General features: G+C 42.4%; 2 protein-coding genes across 3 annotated transcripts in view; one reads left to right on the top strand and one right to left on the bottom strand.

Annotated features, from left to right (window-relative positions):
- The window catches only part of LOC127648337 (phosphomannomutase 1-like), an 11,416-nt gene extending 1,921 nt beyond the window's left edge, over positions 1-9,495 (top strand). Inside the window, exons 2-8 of the mRNA XM_052132994.1 lie at positions 2,382-2,499; positions 4,376-4,452; positions 4,605-4,696; positions 4,778-4,877; positions 5,781-5,856; positions 7,477-7,592; positions 7,672-9,495. Coding sequence (XP_051988954.1) covers positions 2,382-2,499; positions 4,376-4,452; positions 4,605-4,696; positions 4,778-4,877; positions 5,781-5,856; positions 7,477-7,592; positions 7,672-7,794 — 702 coding nt within the window. The 3' untranslated portion in view covers positions 7,795-9,495. The remainder of the gene's footprint in view (positions 1-2,381; positions 2,500-4,375; positions 4,453-4,604; positions 4,697-4,777; positions 4,878-5,780; positions 5,857-7,476; positions 7,593-7,671) is intronic.
- Positions 9,496-11,937: 2,442 nt separating this feature from the next.
- On the bottom strand, positions 11,938-16,713 carry csdc2b (cold shock domain containing C2, RNA binding b). 2 transcript variants are annotated; one of them, XM_052133016.1, is made up of 4 exons: positions 16,597-16,713; positions 13,170-13,416; positions 12,520-12,642; positions 11,938-12,406 (listed from the first exon to the last, which is right to left on the bottom strand). In XM_052133016.1, the coding sequence occupies exons 2-4, from the start codon at positions 13,346-13,348 to the stop codon at positions 12,244-12,246; spliced, it is 465 nt and encodes a 154-aa protein (XP_051988976.1). In that variant the 5' UTR covers positions 13,349-13,416; positions 16,597-16,713; the 3' UTR covers positions 11,938-12,243. The 2 variants fall into 2 exon arrangements, with proteins under 2 accessions (XP_051988976.1, XP_051988977.1); XM_052133017.1 differs by lacking the exon at positions 16,597-16,713 and having other exon boundaries at positions 13,170-13,632.
- Between the last annotated feature and the right edge of the window lie 162 nt (positions 16,714-16,875).

Raw genomic sequence — 16,875 nt, 5'->3', positions numbered from 1 at the left:
TCATCTGTACAAACAATAGTAAGCAAGTATAAACACCATGTGACCACGCAGCCATCATACCGCTCAGGAAGGAGATGCATTCTGTCTCCTAGAGATGAATGTAGTTTGTGTGAAAAGTGCAAATCAATCCCAGAACAACAGCAAAGGAGCTTGTGAAGATGCTGGAGGAAACAGGTGGACGAGTATCTAGATCCACAGCAAAACCAGTCCTACAGGAAGTTAAAGCTCCGTCACAAATGGGTCTTCCAAATGGACAATGACCCCAAGCACACCTCCAAAGTTGTGGCAAAATGGTTTAAGGACAATAAAGTCAAGGAGGCCGACAAACCGGACTCAGTTACACCAGTTCTGTCTGCAGGAATGGGACAAAATTCCAGAAACTTATTGTGAGAAGCTAAAACAGGGAATGTTTTCTATGATTAAATGTCAGGAATTGTGAAAAACTGAGTTTAAATGTATTTAGCTAAAGTATATGTAAACTTCTGACCTCAACTGTATACACGCAACATTCCCTGCAATGTTCTGGGAACGTTACTTTATGGTTATAAAAACAACGTTCCCAGAATAAAAACCAAATGGAAAGGTTCTGTGTTTGCTGGGACAGTCTGTGGCAAATAGAGGTTCAGTCTACCTGCCAAGAGCGAGTCACAGGCTCATGGGAACATAACGAGTGGATCATTCTCGAGAAGAGATGTCAGTCTTCAGATATGTGTCATGGCTGATTCTTTATATCATTATTTTGATACATAATTCATTGTTTATTGAGGTTGCAGAAAGCTTTTGGAAATTATCTGGTTTAGGCAACGTTAGGGGAACCATCCTGTACAGCCCAAAACAAACCTTTTATTTCCGTAAGAACTTGATTGGAAAACTTTCTACCGGTTCAGCTCATTTAACGGAATGATCTTGGAGAACTACTTGCGTTTATTACCACACTGATTCAGTCCAGCGACTCTCTCCAAATCTCTCTCTCTTGTGAAATGGCACGACTGTAATAGGAAAGAGGGATTGTGTTATTAGTGTTCCTGTATAATCACTGAAGACCTGCTGACTGTCACACACAAATACCATTATGGACCCATCCCAAACACATTAAACATCTGATGAAACATGTAAATCTGCAGAAGTGATGTTTGTAAGACTCGTGTGTGTGTGTGTGTGTGTGTGTGTGTGTGTGTGTGTGTGTGTCATCAGTTGAGTTGAAGAACTGCAGATCTCACAAACATGTCAAGAAATATATTTTATATTTGTAAGTAATGAAAGCAGCTGTTACCAAACCAAATTCCTTTTGTGTGTGTGTGTGTGTCTGTCTGTGAGTGTGTGTGTCTGTCTGTGAGTGTGTGTGTGTGTCTGTCTGTGAGTGTGTGTGTGTGTGTCTGTCTGTGAGTGTGTGTGTGTCTGTCTGTGAGTGTGTGTGTGTCTGTCTGTCTGTCTGTGAGTGTGTGTCTGTGTGTGTGTGTCTGTCTGTCTGTGAGTGTGTGTGTGTGTGTCTGTCTGTGAGTGTGTGTGTCTGTCTGTCTGTCTGTGAGTGTGTGTGTGTGTGTGTGTCTGTCTGTCTGTGAGTGTGTGTCTGTGTGTGTGTGTCTGTCTGTCTGTGAGTGTGTGTGTGTGTCTGTCTGTGAGTGTGTGTGTCTGTCTGTGAGTGTGTGTGTCTGTCTGTGAGTGTGTGTGTGTCTGTCTGTCTGTCTGTGAGTGTGTGTCTGTGTGTGTGTCTGTCTGTCTGTGAGTGTGTGTGTGTGTCTGTCTGTGAGTGTGTGTGTCTGTCTGTGAGTGTGTGTGTGTGTCTGTCTGTGTGTGTGTCTGTCTGTCTGTGAGTGTGTGTGTGTGTCTGTCTGTGTGTGTGTGTGTGTCTCTGTCTGTGAGTGTGTGTGTCTGTCTGTGAGTATGTGTGTGTCTGTCTGTCTGTCTGTGAGTGTGTGTGTGTGTCTGTCTGTGAGTGTGTGTGTGTCTCTGTCTGTGAGTGTGTGTGTCTGTGTGTGTGTGTGTGTGTGTCTGTCTGTCTGTCTGTGAGTGTGTGTGTGTGTGTGTGTCTGTCTGTCTGTGAGTGTGTGTGTGTGTGTCTGTCTGTGTGTGTGTGTCTGTCTGTGTGTGTATCTGTCTGTGTGTGTATCTGTCTGTGTGTGTATCTGTCTGTGTGTGTGTCTGTCTGTGTGTGTGTCTGTCTGTGCATGTGTGTGTGTGTCTGTCTGTCTGTGAGTGTGTGTGTGTGTGTGTCTGTCTGTGAGTGTGTGTGTGTGTCTGTCTGTCTGTGAGTGTGTGTCTGTCTGTCTGTGAGTGTGTGTGTGTGTGTGTGTAATCCTACATGGGCAATACATTTCTCTTTTTGTAATCTTGACACAATGACTAATATACTTTGTGTGTGTGTGTGTGTGTGTTTGCAGAAAATCAGCCCTCAGTTGGATGAATTTTTCCAGGTGTTGCGACAGCAGGTGAAGATTGGAGTGGTGGGCGGGTCAGATTATTCCAAAATTGCAGAACAGCTCGGAGACGGAGATGAAGGTTAAAATCACACAGTTGTGTTATTATGTGCTACTGCTGTTGAATGGTCACAGAATGTGGAGGAACTGGTTTGATTGGATCACTGTGTGTCCAAACATTCACCGCAGCAGATATCGGTCGGGATCTCTAGACAAATACAATTGAGATGATAACAGCAGTCCCCTCACCAGCAGCTCCTCACAGTTTCTCTAGATTACTTGAAAGTGACTTCATCAGTGTCGTTATAATTGCGCAGGTCTGATTAGATTAACATAGTGAGGTTATGATGTAATCAGAGCCTGATCCATTTCCAGCCGTGTTCACACACAATCAGGAGCAGAATCCAGTTCTTGTGCTTGTAAATGTACTCCGATACCATCTGATGTATGTCAATCACCTTTTGTCCTAGTGTGATTATTAAACCACAAAACGCTGCTTTTTAATGAGATAAATATACAGTTTGCTTGTGCTGCGTGCTTCAAATGTGAGCGCTTGTGAACGTGTTGAACCAGTGTTGTGCAGACATAAAGACACAAAGTGCTCACACCTTTAGAGATCCTTGACTCGTACACAGAAAACACCATCCCGAGCATTGCACGCTCTGTTTGTAGTAGATGACATTCAGACAGACTTGTGCGGTGTAATAATCACTTTGAAACCGGCTTTTCAGGATCGAGAAGCTACCGTCAAAAACACACAGAAAAACGTCAAAATAAAAGCTCAATGAAATATCTCATTACTATATAGGTATGTGATATTCTCCTTTATCCCTCGGGCGCCCCATCAGGCTGATTGGGGACCGGACGTGCGTTGTTCCGGCCCGGCGCCGCCCTCCTCCTGGCGTTGTCTCCGGCCGGGGAGCCGTGCCTGTGCCCCGTCTGCCGGCGTGTCATCCCCACCTCGCTCGACCTGGGAGGAGGCAGGAGGGTAAAAACAACAACAAAACAAAATAGGTGAGGGATAAAGGCCAACACGGAGCGACAAAAAAGCCCTCCCTCATTGTTTCTCTGATGGAGACGTGGTCACGTGGTCCCTGATCATTCCTCCACCCTCTCGGGTGGACGGCAGCCGCTCCTCCCTGGGCGGGCCGGAGTCAGACCAACCCCCAGTGAACAGAACGCCCCTCCGCGTTCTCTGCGACCTGTGGGGAGTCTCCTCTGCCCCTGGCAGCGGCCCTACAGCTCCAAGTGGTCGGGGAGTCACTTCCCTCCTCTCTTTGTGGACGGCAGCCCTCTCAACACCTCTGCATTTCTGGGGGACGGCAAGGCACTCCTCCGCCCCTGGCAGCGACTCCATCGCTCCAGGCTGTCGTGGAGTCCAGTCCCCACTCGCCTCCTGGACGGTGGCTGTACCCCGCGTCCGGGCGGTCGGTCTACACCCTCCCCCAGTGGATAGCATCAGCGTTCCCCTGGGTGGACGACAGTGTTGACGACTCCGCGACGGGTATCCCTCCTCCTTCCCGGGTTTCGGCACCAATGTAAAGCAGTTCAATGGAAAGGAGGAGGCGAGAACCAGATTGACAATATAAATAATAATTTAATGATAAACTGAACCAAAAACACACAAACATAAGCACAGAATCCAGAAAGCATAAAACGGGAATCGTATTGGCGAGTACCGAAAAGGAAGTAAACACATTATCGTACTTGTTCTCTGAATAAATGGCATCGGGACATCCCTACTGTTGTGATAGATGAGGTAGGTCACCCTGAAACATAAAATCATTCAGTCAAAGATAAAGATTGTGATGTTAATGTTTAATCAGAGCATTGAAGGTGTGTGTGTGTGTGTGTCGATCAGGTAAAGGTCTCTAGGATGTTAAATAGATGTTGAGATTTTGACTCTGGGAGTGTTTGATTGTGACTCATTCTGTTGTTGTTGTTAATTATCGTTGCAGTCATACACAAGTTTGACTACATCTTTGCTGAAAATGGGACCGTGCAATATAAAGATGGCAAGCTGCTCTCCAAACAGGTGAGTGTGTTTCTTCAGCTGTACTTCCTGACAACGTCCCTTTCGCAACGTCCTCAAAGTTGTTATTAAAATCCTGTATCGACTCCATCAATAATGGTAGGGTTGGGGTTTGAGCTAAATTGGTGTTTGATGTAGTTTAATGTGTTTTTCAGGCCATTCAGAATGAGTTGGGGGAGGAATTATTGCAGGACCTCATAAACTTCTGTCTCGGATACATGGGGCTTCTCAAACTACCCAAGAAACGGTAACACACATGGTCTTTCTCCAGAGATGACGTCCTCTATGTAATTTCAATTAAGTCAACTTCTCTCTCTCTGTCGTTCAGAGGGACGTTCATTGAGTTTCGTAACGGGATGCTCAACATCTCACCCATCGGACGAAGCTGCACGCTAGAAGAACGAATGGAGTTCTCTGAAATTGACAAGGTATTCTGAATTTCTAAGAACTATTATTTCCCCAGGATCAGCGGCCCAATAGCGAAACGATATTGTGAGACAAGAGAAAAAGAACTGAATATTCAGCCGTCTCAGTTCCGGAAGTATTTGTCTTCATACAGTTCTCCATTGGGACTTCATGAAATCCTTCATTGAAGAGTTGTAACCCATGAACCAAACCGATAATACGGATAATCGTGTGTTTTTGTCTTGTTTTACAGTACGAATGTCTAAACATTCTTAAAACTGCATAAATGTACTTGAGAAGCAGAATGACGAGATATTTTGTCGTGTTTTCAGACGCTGACTATCACACCTGGAGTCGTTAGGTTGAATCCAGGGCGAGCTGAGTGACTCCAGTCAGGTCTCCTTAGCAACCATATTGGCCCGGTTGCTAGGGAGGGTAGAGTCACATGGGGTAACCTCCTCGTGGTGGTGATTAGTGGTTCTCTCAATGGGGCGTGTGGTGAGTTGTGTGTGGATCGTGGAGAGTAGCATGAGCCTCCACATGCTGTGAGTCTCCGCGGTGTCATGCACAACGAGTCACGTGATCAGATGCGCCGATTGACGGTTTCAGACGCGGAGGCAACTGAGACTCATCCTCCGCCACATGGATTGAGGTGAGTAACCGCGCCACCACGAGGACCTACTAAGTAGTGGGAATTGTGCGTTCTGAAATGGGGATACAACTAATAAATAAATAAAAAACAGTGTAAAAATATAAACTGCAAAATATAAGTTATCGTTAATAATCAATTCGCCCGTGGAGAAACTCAATGGGATCTTTACTTCCGGAACAGTTTCATGCACATCAGGTGTCATCTGTCTTGTTACCGGTGAATATTCACTCTGTGTAAAACACCTCGAACACTTTTTAACTCTCCTCCCGCACAGAGAGAGAAGATACGAGAGAAGTTTGTTGCAGCTCTACAGGAGGAGTTTGCAGGAAAAGGACTGCGCTTTACCAGAGGTGAGCAGGAAGTGACATCATCACACTGCACTCGCTGACAGGAAATCTAGCTCTCATTCTCAGAGACGAGTCTTGTTTGGTCACTCATCAAAACAAGCAATCTGTGAACAACACTGTTTATGTGTGCAGGAGATAAACACTCAAACACACACAGTATCTGTGTTTAAGGTGATAATCGAGCGCTACTGGACAAACATGTGTGATAACACATCACTGACCTGACAGAGAAGTGTGTGTGTGTGTGTGTACATAAAAACCTGTTTGCATTCACATGTAATGTAAATCCACGCACATATACTTATCTGTGTAAATGAGGACATGTAAACTTGCGTGTTGTGCACATTGTTCCCTTCAGGCTTCCTTCAAGTGAGCTTTTGTCAGTTTTGGCTCACAATTTTTCCGCTTCGTAAAACTCCAGTGAAAAACCTTTTTCTGTTCAATGGACAGGCCGAGTGTGGGGGGAGGGGCTAGGGGGTGTGTGAGGTAATCAAGTATTCTGATTGGCTGTTGCTCTGTCAACTGTTGGTTGAGTGGTGGAATGTGACTGCTGCACAGAACACTAATGACACACACACACACACACACACACAACACACAGACACACAGACAGACACTAACACACACACACACACATACAGACAGACACACAACACTCACACACACTCACAGATACACACACACTCACAGACACACACACACTCACAGATACACACACACTCACAGACACACACACACTCACAGATACACACACACTCACACTCACACACTCACACACACAGACACACTCACACACACACACACACACACACACACACACATTACTGTTAAACACACACACACTCACACACACACACACACACACACAGACAGACACTCACACACAGACAGACAGACACACACACACACACACACACACAGACAGACACACACAGACAGACAGACACACACACACACAGACAGACACTCACACACAGACAGACAGACACACACACACACACATTACTGTTAAACACACACACACTCACACACACACACACACACACACAGACAGACACTCACACACAGACAGACAGACACACACACACACACACACACACACAGACACTCACACACAGACAGACAGACACACACACAGACACACACACACACACACAGTGTTTATTACTGTGTGAAAAGCTGCAGGTTTGTGGAATTGTTAATCTCAGTGTGATGCTCTTTTATTGTCCGGCTTTAACACTCATCCTAAATTAACTTTCCAGCAGTGGATGAATTGAGAAATTGACTGTCGAATTATTATGTACAAATATTTCTTACCTGCAATGAAACTGTATATATTGAAAATGGGATTTTCGTTTTCTAAATGTTCTCCGTCCTCACTCAAACGTCTGAAAACACTTCAGTCCCCATTACTGCGTATCTCCCTCTCGTCCCACCACCTTCCGCTGTCGGCCTTTACCCCTCTCGAAGGCTTGATTAGCCTGATGAGGGACCGGTGTGTATAATCACGACCCGGCCGCCGCCATCACAGGTGCAAAGCAACATTTATCTTAACAACGAATCAAAATGAATGTGTTGTCATACACGCAATACGCTCTCAGTCGTTTAACTGTCTGTCTTCAGGAGGTTTGATCAGCTTTGACGTGTTTCCGGAGGGTTGGGATAAACGTCTCTGCCTGGACGTCCTGGAGCAGGAAGGTTTAGACACCATCTACTTCTTTGGCAACGAAACCTCGCTGGTGAGAAAATCAATGAGAGTGTTTGTATGAATGTGTGTTTGAATTGATTTAACGCTTGTTTCCTGTTCGTCTTGATCAGGGTGGAAATGACTATGAGATATTTGAAGACCCGCGTACGATCGGCTTCACCGTTTGTTCTCCTGAAGACACGGCGCGACTCTGCAGAGAGATGTTCTTCAATGCTCCGGCCAATGAGGCATGACGACGCCCGCTTCCACCCGCGCGAACACACTAGCGGCGCTCGTCTGCAGCTCGCCCTCTGCTGGCCACGGAGGGAACTGCAGTCCGCTGCACTAACGACAGACCTGTCAAACTACTGAAGAGGGACTGTATGTACATGTGTCTGACAAACTCGCCCTAAACTGTCTGTCTACAGATATTTCCAGAGAATGTGATTTAGAAAGTGTTCGAAGTTAGGCGGCAATTGTGGCATTTTTGCTGTTTATTGTCCAAAACCCCTTGTGCAATGAAAGAGGAGTTTTTCTAATAACTTCCGCAGTTTTGTTCATTTTTCTTCTTATAATGTATGAACCTAAAAGTTATAATGCCTTTTATAGTTATGAATGTAGCTAGATATTAGCATTAGCATTCAAACTGCACGTCTGGAGTTTTTAAACATCTTTTGCCCCAAACATGTATAAAATACTCGATTATATTATGTGGCAAAAACAGGAAGCGCGATTTTATAAAGACGACACTTTAATAATTGGCTTTTTATACCGTCAATGTACTAAATCCCCCCAAAATTATAGGAATATTATCATTAAAATATTTACTTCGTATTATTTGATTTAATTAATTTGAATACATGTATTTGTGCCCATTAACAATGATAATTACTGTTTACGATTGTATTGCATTAATGTATCAATCTAAAGAACGATATATTCATTTATAGAGCGATTGTCACTCATGATGTTTTACAGCAGCTTTACAGAGAATATTATAAATATAATATAACAAGTGTTGAAAACGTCAAAGCTCAAAGGACGAATAGATATGAACACTTAGAAATATATTTAAATATATAAATGATAATTTCACAAATATTTGCAGATTTGTTTTTATTTGTTAAAAATGAGAGCTGTCAATGGAATAATCAGCGTAAATCTTTTTTTTACTAAATGCAATTTTATGACGTGTTAGTTTGTCTGACTATATCTTAAAGTATACTTTACGATCATCAGTAAATACTTAGTGCGTAATGTAAAGTGACGTTCACACCGACAACGTTTTGCAGCCAAAAAGTGACGTTTTAGTGAGAACTGGCGATTTGAGCGATCACTGCTGGTTACGACAAAAACTAGGGAGAAAGTTTAGATTTAGGAAAATCTAAAACTGATTTGCCGAGAAAAGAGATTGTATTTAGTGCTTGTCACTTTGTGTAAGAGTGTGTGTTTAGATGTGATATTCACCTGTCAATCATTCCAGAAAGATTCCTCTGAATCAACGAGACGCTCCACTGGATCGGAAAGATTCGCTGGGCGTTCAGTATCGACTCCTGACTCATGGATCAAAGAGTTTCTAATCGGTTCTGTGTGATTCTAAATGGAATGTTCATGTATCAGTATGTTCATGTATCAGTATTCCATGTCTGATGTCATAAATGCACTTTAACTCTGATTCATATCATTGACACTAAATGAACCAGCGCAGGAGTGACTCCATGAGGAATCTGTGATATCAGTTCCCGCAAGCATACACAACTCATTTGTCATGGCTCCTTTATCACTGAAAGGATATTTTTCTGTTACACTTTAGTAAATGATGAAAGGTTTTTACACTCCTGACTCTGGGAAGAAATATGGAAACAAATGTAAGTTTGCAGTATGAGTGTGATTGTTAACATGCCTTGTGATTCATGACGTGTCTGTTTGTTTTTAATGTTTTTTAGTAAACTGTAAAAAAGTCTGATGTTTGTTTTTGACTTTTCTGGTGCACTCAGTAACGTTTAACTTGTCATCTTGGACTTACAGTGACCTCTAGTGGTGTGGCATCATTCAAAATCAATCGTTTTCAGTTTCAGATGCCATTAATTCACTATTCACAATCAGCCATGATTCATTTAATCCAAGAGTGAAAGTGTCCAATAACAAGACTTGCTAAGAATAAGTGAGTAGTGTTCAGCTGGTCATGTGACTCTAAAATGGCCGCCCCCATGAGGCTGCCCCTGCCCCATGTAGAATAAAACAGCTTTTATAAAGTTACTGATATGACTAGAGTCCTCAGCTCATGATTTTATACACATGTTTCAAAATGACAGTTCATTTCTTAAAGAGTAAAACTTTTTAATGGGGAACAAATGACAAAATGCACCTTTAATTTAACGCATCGCCAACTATTAAATTTGCACTTACATTTCAGGTCTTGCAATGTACTATTCCAGTACTTTTAGTACCTTTGGATTTAAACATACTTAATTAATAAATGTACATTTACAACTTTATATGTTGTAGATGTTAAATGGCAATGTTTTACAAACACGTATAGCGCCACCTGTATTGCAGTAACAGATAGACGTGTGAATGAATAATGTTTTATTAGTCTGTCACATTTTACATGAAAATTATGCTGAGCACAGTGATCTGAGCGCCAAGAGCACACACAAATAAAAATCACATTTAATAAACTTCAGTTAATTATTATAATTATTCACTGAAATTGCAAAAATGGCACATGATCAAACTCAAATGAACGTACAGGTGTTCATAATAGATGCATTAGAAATCTGATAATCAAATTACTGGACAAACATGCACTGACTGCTAACATTAAATGGATCACATGACCAGTCAAATAACGCGTCATGTCGTCACAAACACACAACAGAGATAACGCCAGTTTAGCGTTAGCATATTAGCTTCTACTGTGTAATAAAATGGTTCTACTCGCCAACTGTTGTTCATTAGCTGGATTATAAAATGCTACTTTTACCCCAAAAACTCCCTGGAGTTCTGGGAGAGTTTAAGTCAGTTTGGCAGTAAATCATTTTGGGATTTCAAGTGCAATTTTAGTCTGTGATGCTTCAATTCCAGCATAAATAACTTGCATTATAATCTCACGAAACCTGTCGAGAGGATGTCCAGGACTCATTTCCAACTTTTTTTTTTTTTTTGTAAACAAAGCCTGAATTAATGATTCTAAGACCATTAGGATTGCGACTATTATCATTATTATTTTATTTTTATCAACTGAGCACATTTCCCCCCAGATTCTCATTACTGGCCTGTTGTACTGTAATACATATAGACATTCTTGATCATTTTGTTTAAACCCGTTTCACATACGTTTATTTCTTTTGCATAACCAGAAATTTGCTTATTTGTCCTTTTTTATTTTTTAAATGATATCCTCTTTTCTCCCCAATTTGGCATGCCCATTTCCCACTACTTACTAGGTCCTAGAGGTGGCGCGGTTACCTCAATTATCAGTTGCCTCCGCGTCTAAGACCGTCAATCCGCGCATCTTATCACGTGACTCGTTGTGCATGACACCGTGGAGACTCACAGCATGTGGAGGCTCATGCTACTCTCCACGATCCACACACAACTCACCACACGCCCCATTGAGAGAACCACTAATCACCACCACGAGGAGGTTACCCCATGTGACTCTACTCTCCCTAGCAACCGGCCCAATTTGGTTGCTAAGGAGACCTGACTGTAGTCACTCAGCACGCCCTGGATTCAAACTCACGACTCCAGGTGTGATAGTCAGAATCAATACTCGCTGAGATACCAGTTTATTTGTCCTTAAATTAAAATGGTTAGCATTTTTTATGATACTAAAAATAGGCTTTCATTTCTTGAAACAAATGCTTTTTTTTTTGTTGTTGCTGTGAAATATGAGCCGGACATTTTCTTGACGGGTTTCTCAAGGTGTACCCTACTATCATTAATTTAACATACAATAACCCATAAAGAATGCATAAATAAAAATACAAATAAATAGAGCTGACAACAGCGATGTGTATTGATCGTACAGTGTGTGCCTCCGGATCGATGCATTAAACTCCTACACAGTTCACCAGTTTGAGGATGTGTGACCATCCTTCATAACCTCTTTCTTTTTTTGTCCTCACCTACAGAAAACAAATGTAAATCTAAGGCCAGAAACATACTCTACGCAAGCACGCAAACACAGTCGCGAATGCTTGGTTACCATGTAGCAAGCACGCTATCCGTTGCGTGTTTAATGTGTGCTCTTGCGTTACTGGGGCGGTAACAAACATTAGTACTCAAGGGGGCGATAGAGTTAAATACAAATGTCTGTGACACTAAACCTAATGTGGTATTGTTCAGCTAGCTATCTATTAGCATCTCAGTTGAACTTGCTAGCGATGCTAATTCCTGCAGGTAGCACATTCTTGCGTTGTGTTTTAAACTGCATTCAGAGATGTTTCAGAACATGCTGATGTGTAGATCTGAGCTTGTGCAGCTAGAAGCGTTTATGCAGCGTACTTGCGTAGAGACCGTTTCTGGGCCTAAACATTCAAACACACCGCGTGTCTACTCCGATCTCCTCTTGCAAACTCATGTATCACATTCTCTGTGTTCACCATCTTCCCTTGAACATTCAAAAACCCTCTCAAGATGCTTCGCTTGTACAGTCGTCCTTTTATTATGTCCCCACAATCCCCTCTGCTCCGGTCCTACGAGCTGATGATCTGTCCAGACCAGGTCTCGTGTTTGGTTCCTGGTTTCAGGTGGGTGATGGTGACCTCCACGGCCTGCACCTTCAGGTTCTTGGGTGGGACAGGACACACCTTGTACGTCACCTCGTCTCCCTCCATCGGAACATACTCGCCTTCAACACTGACACAGACAGAAACGAGTCGTTACGGTAATTTTTGAGGTAATCAACATTAGGCCACAAATGCTGTCGACTTGAATTGAACCCGGAATATGTTGTGTGAACGGTGACTCACTCTGAGATGTGCACAAAGATGTCCTCTCCTCCATGAGCCGGTCTGATGTAACCGTGACCCTGTGATCTGGAGAAGTTCTTACACACACCCTTAAAGACGGGTCCCGCGTTAGCACGTACAGTCCTGCAGAAAGACAGAGATTTCGAGATAGGTCAGACGATGCTTTCGCTAGAACTTTCTCTAGCTTGTAAGTGCCTGAGGTGTTAAGCCCAAAGTATACTTCGGTCAGACGCGAACTCTAGGCGTATGCGTACAGGACCCTTGCAGCGGATTTCGACCATGCGTACTCTGAACGCACAGTCTGCGCATGCACCTGGAATTACTTGCACTAATAAGTGAGTCCACAAGGGGGCAACACTCACCGGTGATCCGTTGCGGTCACAAAGAATCACTAGAAGATGTAATCGCCGGTAAACAACTGGAGACGAATGTGGATACTACAGCAGTGGATGTGCACGTCAAGAGTGCGCACACCTACATTTGTATAGTTATTTGTATAACTCGAGTCTGAAGGAATATAAAGTCCAGTCGTAGCAGGAATGCACCAATGTATGCATGCACAGTCTAACTGTAGCGTTCGCGTCAAAACCGAAGTATACTCTGGGGTTTAGAGTTAGATTTAGGGTTAGCGTCCTGTGTGTTTGTCTTACGTGGAGTATGTGCGTGTGCGTTTGGTGGGTAGAGGACTGGGTAATTCTCCCGGCTGCAGAGTTCCTCTCTCCCACACGCCGCTGCCCTCTCGCAGGAACGGGAAAGACAACGAGAGCGCCGCTGAGCGCTGGGACTGCAGGGACGAGCCCACTGGGGACGACAGCTCCGGTTCCGCCATGTGTGTCTTCAGCACTGGACTGATGTGGAGATGTTGTTTGTTTACTCTTTGAGCTTTCAGAAGACGACCTGCAAAAGAAGCGTATGCAAAACAAGTTACAGCAAATAATTGTGTTATTTCCCCTCTGCAGACTCGACTATCTACATGACGCAAATGTTAAACGGGGTATTTGTTGTTGGTGTGTTTGCTGTCCGTGTACTTTGCTCTGTTTTGTGTTTGCAGTAGTACAGCTTGTGTTGTGAGAGACGTGCAGTAACACAGCTTTTGCTTTGGCATTTGCTCTGTTTTGCACAAAGCCTCTGTGTGTGTGCTTGTGTTTAAATGCAAGACATTTTGTGCCCGGAGCGTAAGGGGTGCGCCCATTTCCTCGCGCATAAAAGCATGCATTGTGACTAAAGGGGAGCAGACTGAGACAATGTGGCCCTGAAGAACACGAAGATCACACAGAAATGAACATCACTTGTGATACTACTCATACTGTTTCTGCACTTATTAAGTATGTCTATTGTGTTGTCTTGGAAATAAAAATGGTTATTTCGTAATTTGTGTAAAAAGTCATTTTTGTCAGTCGATCAAATGTAGTAGATCATCCAGGTATTCCATGCATACATTTAGAAAATTGGGCCAGAATGGAAAATGCTAATAAAACCAGTGATTTGTGTTTTGTAACTTCTATTCAACCTGTGCTATATTGAAAGCAATACAACTTCACATTATATGATGTTTTACCTTGTAAATGTCATAAAAATACACCCATTTCAAATTGGATGATTGCAACATGCTTGAAAAGTTGGGACAGTCGAGTGTTTACTCCTGTGAAACATCACCATTTCTTCTAAGAACACTTATTAAGCTTTTAGGCACTCAAGACACACGTTTGTTAAGTTTAGCAATCTGAATTTCCCCCCATTCGTCCATTAAGCAGGTCTTCAGCTGCACAATTGCACAGGGTTGTTGTTGCTGTATTTTACACTTTATAATGCACCACAGATTCTCAATTGCTGACAGGTCAGGACTGCTATTCTAGCACCCGCACTCTCTGCTTACGGGCAGTATGTGGTTTGACACTGTCCTTATGGCGTGATGATCTCTGACCCCTCAGACATCATCGTCTTAAAAAACATTATTCATCTGTAAAGGATATCATGATCATGGGTTTGGGATTACTTTAGTTAACCTTTGTTAGTCAACATCACTCGCCGCTGCATCCACAGATGTAAGTTCAGACTTTACTATGTAAAGGAGAAGCCGTACATCATCACTGTCCAGAAGCACTGACGACTTCTCTGGACTCGCTCTCTACTTTAGTAAACCTTTGTTACTCAACACCACTCGCCGCTGCATCCACAGATGCAAGTTCAGACTTTACTATGTAAAGGAGAAGCCATACATCATCACTGTCCAGAAGTGCTGCTGACTTCTCTGGGCTCGGTCTCAACTGAGATGGAAAGTTGAACAATGGAACCATGTTTTTTTGGACAGATGAGTGCACATTCAAATAGTTTCTGTCATCCGGCCAGATGCAAGTTAAGGATCATCTAGCTATGTATCAGGTCAGGTCCAAAAGTCAGTGTCTGTATGAGCCAGGGGTGTGTCAGTGCCCAATGCATAGGTAACTCGCACATCTATGAGGGCACCTTATGCCATTATCCAGAACTGCCGGATTACAAGTGCATGGCTACATAAGCAGAGAGTGTGGGTGTGAGATTGGCACCCATACAACCGTGGAGATGAATAGAAGCCCCATACAACCGCGCAGATGAAGACCTGCATTATGGATTAACGGGGGAATATTCTGCTAGCTAAACTTAAACTGGTGTCTCAAACACTTAAGTGTTATTAGAAGCAGTTGTTACACAGTGGAAGTTTTTGGAGTGTCTGATTTGAAATGAGTGTATATTTAACCCTTCAATTAAAAAAAAGGTTACTACAGGACAAAAAACTGCCATAATAATATTATATATTAATATTATTTCCACTTTCAATTGGTTAATTTTTTAAGCAACATCAGTCCTGATCATAACTACCAAATATTCATAAATTTTCAGGATTTTAACCCGTTAAATGCCAGTTTGTTTATATAATGCCACTCTTTTTTCAGAAAAAATAACAAATACAAATAAATATATATATATATATATTCCATATAATAAATGCTAAGGGGAATTTTTCAGTGATTTTCACTGTCAGTGATTAGCAACAACATTGCAGAAAAAATAATAATGTATCAAAATCAGTCATATTAAAAAAACAATTATTTGCATAATTTATTAAATTGTCCTGGAGGTCTCTATAATACAGAAAATGAAGAATAGGGGAAGAGCTTGTATTTGCTCCACAGGCTAAACATGAGGAAAATGGCGCCATCTGGTGGAAAATATTTAAAATGTCAATTTTGAAGCCAGGACTCTGGAGTGAAAGAATAATATCAACGAATTCATGATTCCATTATGTTTGTGTACACAGTGTGTTATAGATGTTTTATAGGAACTGAGATTGAAATATCACAATTCTCCCAAAAATACACACCTTTGGCAAAATATATGCCGTTGGCATTAACTCACAAGATAAAACATAAAATAATTTGTTGTTGTGCTCTCAATATAGCACATCATTTACAAATCTCTCTTTTCTGTTTTATTAGTATTTTCCACACTGTCCTAACTGACAGTACAGTGTAGTATAGTGCATATAGTAAGCAGTATGCAAGCTTACCCTTCACTCGCATTTACTGTCATGCTTATTTATTATTTACTCATCTGTTCATTATTTATGACGCGTGACGCGCACTCTGGCAATGTGACGTCAGAGCACTTGCTTGCATCATTAATATGCAACATTGCGCGACTGTCACCGTGTACTTTGACATGTAAGATACTGCCACAAATATGGAAAATAAAACACAAAGCACATATTTCCTGAGGACTGATGCTACTCACAAAATGACAAAACGCGGATCAGCATCGTTCAATCATGAGGACATTGTGTTTATAGTGACACAATTCAACGATGTTTATGATGTTAATAATGACGCTTTTTGTTTAGTTTCCGCGTCCCGTTCCAGAATGTTCTCGGTCGTGTGTCAAAATGAACGAGCTCCCGAACACGACGGGTGCATCACGCAATATGGGATGGGTGATGTCCGCCAAATCAACAAACCCCAACTTTCACCTCCAGGAAAACAAACAGGGAATAAATGACAGTGAAACGCAAAATGCGTTAAAATAACATTAAATGCATGAACTTACAGCTGGCGTGACTTCAAAGATGTATATATCCCGATCTGTCCCGTCCGCACGCGCTTACCGGGAGAACCGACGCGTTTGTTGATGTACCACTGATAACCGGTGATGACGCACCGAACAACCTTTCCATCACTATGTGATTATATAAACACCAGTCAGCTGACGAGAACATTAATTAAATAACATTTAATTAAAAAAATCACCATGGTATTACTAGGTTTTCTCATATGGTATTCTTTGAGGTATTTTTGGATACCATTTCACCATATAGTGTTCCCATCT

The sequence above is a fragment of the Xyrauchen texanus genome, chromosome 8 (assembly GCF_025860055.1).
Source record: "Xyrauchen texanus isolate HMW12.3.18 chromosome 8, RBS_HiC_50CHRs, whole genome shotgun sequence".
NCBI lineage: Eukaryota > Metazoa > Chordata > Actinopteri > Cypriniformes > Catostomidae > Xyrauchen > Xyrauchen texanus.
This window is presented reverse-complemented; position numbering and strand designations above follow the sequence as displayed.